Below are 9,710 nucleotides of genomic sequence, written 5' to 3'. Positions count from 1 at the left end.
TTTGCATATACGCGCATGTCGTAGCAAGTTTAGTAGTGGTAGTATCGTCAAGTAGATACGCAGCGGTCATATTGCTACGCTAGCTGTGGCAGCTACTTGCCATGTATTTTATTTCTCGTTTTCAAATACTTACCAGAGCTAACATTTTAAAATTGTTACATTTCAACTTCAACTATGGTCAATAAAAGCAATATATAGGAATATTCACATTTTTCCAGTTTTTAAATCACATTTTCATATGGTGCACAAAATACATATCACCGTTGCATGCGGAAGTTTGTTAGCACCGTAAAGGAAAGGTTAAGTATTTGGTGATAATAAGTCACCCCTCATGTCTCTTTTTCTAACCCTAAGGATTCCGGCGCCCCGGAAGGCCGCTGACGACTATTCACCGACTATACTCTGCGGAACTTAGAGACGCCGGACTGACCTGGGAGGAAGTCAAGGAGATGGCACGTGACAGAGTAACTTGGAGACGTCTCGTGTTGGCTATATGCTCCACTTAGGGAGCGAACATGGAAAGAAGAAGAACTACAAAATACATATCACCGTTGCATGCGGAAGTTTTTTAGCACCGTAAAGGAAGGGTTAAGTATTTGGTGATAATAAGACGCAGAAAGTTTATAGTTCTCATAGAGTGGAAATGTCTCATTGACCGAAGATTGTCTATAATTATAAATATACCCGTATGAACCTACATATCTTTGATTGATATATATCTCTCAGATTTAAACACTAACAGGAACTATATCGGTTCATGATTATATAATTGCGGTGAACTTCGTTTCTCCCTTCTTTTTCACTTTGATGTTAATCGTTCCTTCGTCTGCGCAGGTAATGACGACTTTCGAACCGTAGCCCAGCAGACCACGCTCCGCGGCTAATGCTGGAAGTGAATGAAAAAATATTGAAATGGCAAATGTTTTATTCCTATAAAGTTGCAGAGTGGGGGAAGAATGTGACACCCAGTTGCCAATAATTTCACAACACTGAGTGCATTCAAATACTTATTCACAAATCTGAGTTTTCTCCACTTGGAAGTATTTTTTTTTCATCTTAACATAGATGAAGAAGAATATGAAAGTCAGGAATGTGGTTGTCAATCATGGGTAGAATGGTGAATGTTGCACACGTGTAAAGCGAACACTTAACCATCCTATGACAGGTCATTAGCCTTATAAATACCCAGACTTCCATATTCTTCTTTATCTACATCGAGATGTCAACAAAAAATCTCAATATATTCATTTATCTAAAAAGCGTACAAATATTTCAACAAATCACAAAATTTTATATATATAGAATTATGTATATATTTTTAATACACACCTATTTTGTTAATCACCCTCCTTTCAACCTCATACTTGATGGATCTTGCTCCATAATAAACATCATAACCGTCTGCCAAAGAACCCAAGACTCCATTTTCCCAAGTCAATTCTATTGAATGCCGGGATTTAGCCTAGAAAGAAATATTCTGTATAAGAGTTATAATTATACATACAAACATAAAGACATTTTTAAACTGATATAAAAATGTATACCTTTGCAGCCCAAAGTGTTAACTCCTTTGTTACAAGAGTCAAAAGTTCTTGTCTTGAAAATGGTAAAAAGTATATAATTTCATTGATTCTACCAAGAAACTCGTCTCTTAAAAAGTGATCCTTCAGAATTGGACGAATGATATTATCCTTAAACAGCTTAGAAACCGATATTTCTTCTGTCCCTTCAGAATCTGGTGTTACGTCTAAAATATTTCAAAATATTTATTTTAATAATTAAATTTCATTATTATATTGATGAATAAATGCATGAATTACATAAAATGATAATAAATTATTTGAATTTAGCTTAATGATTAGCATTTTATTTCAAATCTATTGTGACACGTGTTTTGAATCATTCCGCGGCATTATCAAACACCGTTTGTAAAGTCTAAATTATAACTTATATATAATAAATATAAATAATTCAACCCTTATCCGCACCCCGATGGTGCATAAGGCACTCCGTCATATAAACACAGTGTTATCTTGATCGTTAACATATGAAGGGAAGGTAATCAGCCCTCCACTTCAGGTACCAGTCCAGGGTAATATTGAATAAATAATTACAACTTATTTATAATTACATATGTATGAGTACTTTTCGTTTGTAGGATTTCTACATTATTGTTGTTATCGTTTGATTGTTATTTATAAAATTGTTAGCAAAAAATCATAAACCTCAACATTTTGAAACAATAGAAATTTATAAAAATATAAATAATAATAAATCTAAAATTAACAATATGACAATGACTAACGCCTCCCCAAATTGTACATATTCCCAGTGTTCAAAAATAAATAAAAACAGCTCCCACCAAATAGCTTCACATACAGTGTTTGATAATGATGCAGAACGCATCTAAACTTGTGTCACAATAGATTTTAAGAAATATAAATATTTACGGAATAAATTTTTAATTAAAAATTAATAAAATATGTTATATGTCAGCACAAAGTAACTAGAGAGTCAATTGATAAAATAACAAATCGACCTGATAGAATTTTTCCTTCCATTTTATGTTTATTCACCAACTCGGCTTCTTTCCTTAGCTCCAATCCATAGTTGGCAATTTCTTCACTAGCTAAATTACTGGTCATTACAAAAATGGCATCCTTGCACTCAATGAGCACTCCTTTTCCATCTGTTAATCTTCCCTACAAATAACAGCCAGAAATGTCCTTTAAAATACAAATCAAAAATACTTGAGCTTGCATCTATATTGTATGCAGCATTACAAAAGACAAATACAGAAGAAAAAATGACTTAGCTAAGAATCGCCCCATCACTTGCAAAAACGTTAACTCGAAAATATGCAATTTTGACTTAATGATGCATATAACAAAATACACTCAGTAGTTTGAAATGTCATATTAATGTGGTTTTAAAAGTAAATTCAACTTTGAGTTTAATAACGGGTATTTTATTCAGCTTTAAATAACAGGAATTTTAGAGTCAACGTTTTTTACCTACGATATATACCACAAAGGCTAAACAAAACTGATCTGTACTTAAAATAAAATTATCAATACATATTACTATTTATACATACTTCATCAAACAGTTGCAATAGAAGAGTTAAGACGTCAGGGTGAGCTTTATCCACCTCATCAAATAATACAACAGCATTTTTCTGTTTAGCAAGGTGATAAGTTAGTTGCCCTCCGTCATCATGACCAACATATCCTGGCGGAGCACCGATCAACTTAGCTGCCTACAATTCATCAGTATTAAAAAATATAAATTCATTTAGTTAAACTATACATTCATATCATGTTATAAATAATTGGATGGCATGCCTCGTGTTTTTCTTGATATTCCGACATGTCGAGCCTTATGAATCCGTTGGGATTATTTGGATGTAAATAGTTAGCTACTTGTTTGGCTAGTTCTGTTTTCCCGATACCAGAACTCCCCAAAAACAGAAACACCAAAGGATGCTCCTCATCGGCCCAGCCGTTTTCTTTTCTTCTGATTGCTGCAAATACAAAACTTAAATCAAACCACAAATTAAGAAGACTAAATAATTGTCATCGTGACTGATTTCTTCTTCTTCTTTTTATAGATCCTCAGTATCTGTCTGTGCCGCCGGCTGTCGCTCTTGGGACATTGACTGCCAGCTATCTGCCACCTTTTTAGAGCTCTGCCTGGGGGTCTACGTACTTCAGGGTTTCCTTGAAGGGCGATACATGGAAGTCTGTCTTCTGACATTCTGTTTACATGCTCATTCCAGTATCGGCTTCGTTGTCGACCCCACCTTACGATATCTTCCGTCTTACACTTGCTCCGGACATCAGTGTTTCTTACGCGGTCTCGCAACGTGTTTCCAGTTATAGGGATATGATTAGAGTTATACATACCGGCAGCAACGCTGTTAATAGCACCCTGTTGTCCAACAATGAATTGGCGTAATCTTTGTTCCAATGGAAAGCGACGTCTTTCTTCGGCTTGTTTCTCTATAATTAACGCTTCTATCTATAAAAAATAAAATATCAAAGATAAGATTCAATAAATCCTTTAAAAGTGTATGTATAAGAGATCTACGACCTTCGAATCATTAGTAAAATTTTATTAATGTTCACACTCATAAAAATGGTAGAGATAAATATTATGCGTGCCTTAGAAGGAAACTGGCACCAAATATTTAAATATTATTTGCCCGGAGGGGTCATGCATGTCTTGCTCTGAGAACACATAATAACCTGCCATTTGCTACAAAAGTTACTAATAATAATGTAAAATTTAAATATTCGTAAACAAAAAATGGCTACTCAATTTGGGTCCAGAGAACTGCATTGAGATGGTCACCCTACCAAAGCAATGAATAGACTTGTTTTAATAGAGTAAATAATGTATATGAATGCCTCAATATGGGCTGTGCTTAGTGAGAATTTCGAAATTAAAAAAAAAGTAAAAATATGAAATGATAAATAAGATGCTGTTGGTGTTTACTTGGTTAATATGCTGTGCATCAATTAGAACACCTCATACATTATCATTATCTTCGGGACAATTCGCCAGTAAATTAAATTCAGCGAGATTCTTACCATATTTTATAATGAAAATTACAAAAAGAAGATAAATGAATTATAAATAGTGATAACAAATATAATAACTTTTTATCAAAAAGATAATTATGATAAAATTGCAGCAAAAAGTATCTCTCACCTGTTTTGTATATACGGTGAGTAGCTCTTTAGTGGTACTTTTATCCTTGGCATAGTCCAGCGGTCCCCTACCGGCGTTATCCCTGACTATCGGGCTGGCTCCAGCTTCCAAGAGGGCCCGAGTCACTCCCGAAGAATCCGACAGGGAGGCATAATGCAGAGCTGTGAAACCCGAATAGGTGGCTCGCCCGTTCAGGGACTCGCAAAACTCCTCTTCCCGCCTTGCGATAACTGTCAACAAAACATGCAACTGAATGTTCAAGCAGATGGCCAACAGCCGCCGATAACCCCAACAGAGATGATGAAATCTATGCCACTTGAATGTTATATGCTCTTAAAATTTATAAACGATACTTTTTACATCAAATACGTTTTTAGAAATAACAAATTTAAAGATTATTAAAGTTCCATGGTAGATTAACAAATAGGGTTATCATAATAAGATTCTCAGAAAACAACATTAAGAATTCAACTGGCACCGATTTATTTGTAAACTATACCTAATAATTAAAGAAAAATCAAAAAAAAATTATGCACTTTAGTTATGTGTGTAAGAATTTATTAGATTAAGGTTTTGTACTGATATTTCTTGGTGGAACTGCATTTTATATAATAAAATAACAACTTCATAGTTTTTTCTACATAAATTTTATTTGACCAGCGACCGGGTTTTGACGTAACCGACATCATCAGACTGGTGATGACCAGTCTGATTATGTTGGTTACGAAGAAACCCGGTTTTCGGTAAAATAAAATTTATGTGGAAAAAAATATTTACTTATATAGTTATTATTTTATTATATAACAATTTTTTGTTTTATTTTATTTAAATAATGTAAAAAGAAAGCAAAACATCCGATTACAAAAATTACATAATCTCAGATCTATTTGTTTATTTTATTAATTATCCCAATCTGAAATATGAAAAGTCTGAAACTAAATGCCAGGATATTATACGATTGATTACCATCGAGGGGGTGAAGGTTATGTTGCTTAGCAGTCTTTTGTGGATTATGGTACAAATCTTGTAAGTCTAGTTGAGCGCCGCACTTGATCAGAGCTTTAACTGTGTCCGTGTGCCCATTAGCCGCTGCAGCCATGAGAGGAGTCCATCCTAAGGGGTGTCTACAATTTGGAGACACCTTTTCCCCAGATTTACCACATATACTAGAAAAAGATAATATAAAAAAAAGTTTAATTGTGCATTTTTAAACACAAAGGGAACATTTTTTCTATTTCAATTTATTTATTTCAATTAATGTATACATTACAAACTATAAAAAATTTAAATCGTATACATTAAAATAAAATATATGTAAAAACTATTGCTAAAGGTGTAGAAGAATCCCGCTTCGGAAAACATTGTGTATTTCTTTATTTATAGATTTGACGTTTAATTTGTATTTATATATTACATGTTGAAATCAAACACTGATTGTTTGAGAGATACTAAATTGTATTTTATTGTTAAAAACACATTAAAATAAAATTTGTGAAAATTGTTTCGCCTTGTTATGACATTTTCAAAGTAATGTGAAGATTAAATGGACTGATGGTCCTTATAACTATACAATTCTAGGTACTTAACCTTGGATCTTGGCACTTACTTAGTGCCAAGATCCAGGTAACTTAAGTACGATTTTGACGCTGGATTTTCACGATTTAGCATGAGTCACTACGTAACTTAGCAAGTTTACGGTAACTTAGTGATTTTTTAAAGTGAACTGACGATCGGCATATCGAGTTTTGCAAGAGTATTGATTTTTCTATTCCATTTCATTCCCAATTTAATTAATTTTGGCAGATCATGTTAAACATAGACGTTACTATTTTAAATCTTCTACCGATTGCCGCCATTGGCTAAAAAACTTAATTTTTGCAGTAGTTTGCAAGTGGACTACTCGGCTGTCCAAACTCAAAACACATTAAGGAATATTTTTTTGTTGTATGTTTTTTTTGCATTTTTGGACTAAGTAGATTCTACTTAGTCCAAAAATCCTAGAACATACAATAAGCATACAACAACAAAAAATATCCCTTACTGTGTTTTAAGTTTGGACAGCCGTACTCCTGTGTAGTTATTTTTTCAAAGTTCACACTTGACGTGAAATATATACTTACTTTATTACTTCCGAAGTGTTACCAAGCTGTGCGGCTCTTAACACTCGTTTTTCTGGAATGATAATACATGATTACTTTATTTTGTGTATACATAGCACGGTGGAGCCCAGGAGGCTGCTTCTTTTTTTAATTAACATAACTTTGTATGTCACAATTATCCCAAGAGATTTCTCTGCGTGTTTCAATAGTGACACTGTCAAAAACACTTGACTCTCATTAGTAAAATGAGCATTAAGTAATAAATGCAAAAACAAATCAATTTTGAATAGCCGGCATGAAAAGTGTTAATGAAGTCTTGAAAAAAAAATTACATTTCTTAAATACGCTATATTTTGTTGCAACAATGAGCCAAATTTAAACCTTTTACCAACACACTACTTTAACCAACAGCACCACTAAAGGAGGAGACTGACCGGAGCATTTCGTCATAACGTAACACGTTACGATGCGAGCATTCAGGCAGTCAGTACAGTGAGCCGAGCGCTCCATCCATAGTTTCGGATGCTCGGTGATGCTCTTTCATGCTGATGAAATGCTCCGGTCATTCTCCACCTTAATAAAGATGACATAATTTGTTCATACAGCACACTATTGAATTTTGACACTTTTTTTATTAAAATTTTATTACAACATTAAGACTTTAATTTATGTATTAATTTTAAATCAAACACAGATTTTTTGAGTCTACTAAGTTGTATTTTATTAACAAAAAACACATAAAAAATTATATTGTGACAATTGTTTCGCCTTGTTAGGGCGAAACAATTGTCACAATATAATTTTTTATGTGTTTTTTGTTAATAAAATACAACTTAGTAGACTCAAAAAATCTGTGTTTGATTTAAAATTAATACATAAATTAAAATGGAGTTCTACAAATTAAACGCCAAGTCAATAAATACATTAAGACTTAATCACACACAAAATAAAAATGGTAAAACATAAAAGCTGTTTTATTGTTTGTTCATAAGCTAGATCGTTATGGCTCACTCCCAGGTAGTTTTGAAAGAGTGTGTTCAGTTCAGAGTTGTGTCATTCAATTTTAATGTTAAAAAAATCACTTCAAAGACAAACCGGCGAATCGCCGGCTTTGTGAGTCAGTGACAAATTGGCCAGCGATTCGCCAGCTTTGTGTTGCAATGCGTTAAGTCTCCTCAGTGGAATAACACAGAAAGGAGATAAGGGCATTTTACAACCATAAATCAATCAATATATGCTCTAGATATTTAGATATAAGATTTTAGATATAAGATATTTTACTTTACTTTTTATTTTACTTTTTCATATTTTTTTTATTAGTCATGTATTTTGTGTTTTTTGTATTTTATATGAACACTTATTCTAGTTCTACTTCTTATAATAACTATTGTATTCTTGCCAGTGCCCTTTTCTTTTTTTTTAATTACCTAACGTCCAAGTGACTCTGAAATCTAGCTACAGCTTATGCAACACCGTTTATCATGTCCCTGCTCAGGCTTCAACTTTATAAGTTTCATAGCCTATGCCTACTTATGAGTGGATTAACTCTTTATGTTTAAAGTTACTATAATTTCATGTAATTCATGAGTGAAAATTCTAGGCAAAAACATTCGCTTGCGAGTGCCCTTTACTATGACTTAAATTATATTGTATTCCCACACACAGGCCATGCCTTTGTGAGATCTTTTTTAGTATTTATATTTTATACATATATATTGTTTTGTATTTGTATTTCTATTATGTTGTATAATGCAAAAGAATTTAAAATAGAAAAAGGACAGAAAGAAAGAAAAATATCCTTACCGTTATAATTCAATACAGAAGTGGTGAAAAATATTCCACTCCCACCACCAGCTGTACCCAGAGTAAACCTTAAAAACTTTTTCTGATTCTGACGGAAGTTATTAAATAAAACATCATATTTTAATTTGGTCGCTTGACGATTGATGATCGAATATTTAATAATAGTGCATACTTGAAATACCGACAGTCGGCGCGTTGCGTACAGGTTTTGTAATAATATATTCAGTGACCACATTTTTAAATATCAATTTAATTTACGAAAAAAAAAATTTATGTTCCTGTTTTCCGAGAGTTACAGGAAACAATATTGATGAATATAATACCAAACAAAACTGATCCAATAAGTATGCAACCAATGTTATTATTTCTCAATAACTAATACGGGATCCAGATCAGTTATGAAGCTCCGGAGATCTCCGTAGAGACGGCAATTGTATGCGATTCCCAAGTTAAAATGTTTAATTGAAAATTCAAAAAAGTTAAAAGATTTTCGTAGAATCTTATGTCAAACAACGAAAGATGTCAAAAAAACGACATATTTAAGTCACGGATGCCAACTAATTAAAATAACGCCAGCGATGTTCCAAACCTTAATTAATTGTTCACGAACTCACAAATACATAAAAAATAGTGCTGTCCCCTTCCCTATTTTGCCCCATCTACCATACTCTCCAGACCTTGCTTCAACAGACTACCACCTTTTCTGTTCCTTGCAGAATTTTTTGAATGGAAAAAGATTCATATTATTTTTTGACATCTCATCAAAGATGAAGAAGAATATGGAAGTCTGGGCATTTACGGGGCTTACGACCGTCATAGGCTGGTTTAAGTGATCACTTTACACACTAGTGTGTAAAGTGATCACTTAAACCAGCCTATGACGGTCGTAAGCCCCGTAAATGCCCAGACTTCCATATTCTTCTTCATCTTTGATGAGATGTCAAAAAATAATATGAAAATAACTCCTGTAAATGGAGATAATCCAGATTTTGTGAACAAGTATTTGGACACACTCAAAATGTTGTGGAAAAAGATTCACTTCAGAACAGTAAATAAGGCTATTCCTTGAGTTCTTTCAGTCAAAACCGGCCAAAT

The 9,710-nt window shown here is 33.2% G+C and overlaps 1 protein-coding gene across 1 annotated transcript; it reads right to left on the bottom strand.

Moving 5' to 3' along the window:
* Positions 1-353: 353 nt before the first annotated feature.
* LOC148303589 (mitochondrial disaggregase-like) lies at positions 354-9,176 on the bottom strand. Its single transcript, XM_088269715.1, has 11 exons — positions 8,616-9,176; positions 6,834-6,885; positions 5,680-5,879; positions 4,714-4,943; positions 3,906-4,020; positions 3,345-3,523; positions 3,098-3,259; positions 2,540-2,702; positions 1,545-1,747; positions 1,330-1,462; positions 354-886 (listed from the first exon to the last, which is right to left on the bottom strand). Exons 1-11 carry the CDS (start codon positions 8,848-8,850, stop codon positions 762-764), a joined length of 1,797 nt encoding a protein of 598 aa, XP_088125841.1. The 5' UTR covers positions 8,851-9,176; the 3' UTR covers positions 354-761.
* Positions 9,177-9,710: the final 534 nt, after the last annotated feature.

The sequence above is a fragment of the Brachycentrus maculatus genome, unplaced genomic scaffold (assembly GCF_059751285.1).
Source record: "Brachycentrus maculatus isolate JH-2025_06_01 unplaced genomic scaffold, ASM5975128v1 h1tg000361l, whole genome shotgun sequence".
Taxonomy (NCBI): Eukaryota; Metazoa; Arthropoda; class Insecta; order Trichoptera; family Brachycentridae; genus Brachycentrus; species Brachycentrus maculatus.
Note: the sequence above shows the minus strand (reverse complement) of the source record. Positions and strands in the feature narration are given on the sequence as shown.

What these genes read in the sequence shown, in the direction of transcription:
- LOC148303589 (XM_088269715.1), bottom strand. Translation starts at nt 8,850, where the DNA reads ATGTGGTCACTGAATATATTATTACAAAACCTGTACGCAACGCGCCGA. An exon ending in AACACTTCGGAAGTAATAAA is followed by an intron (nt 5,880 to 6,833) that starts GTAAGTATATAT and finishes ATCTTTTTCTAG; the next exon opens with TATATGTGGTAAATCTGGGG. An exon ending in TATTAACAGCGTTGCTGCCG is followed by an intron (nt 3,524 to 3,905) that starts GTATGTATAACT and finishes TTGTATTTGCAG; the next exon opens with CAATCAGAAGAAAAGAAAAC.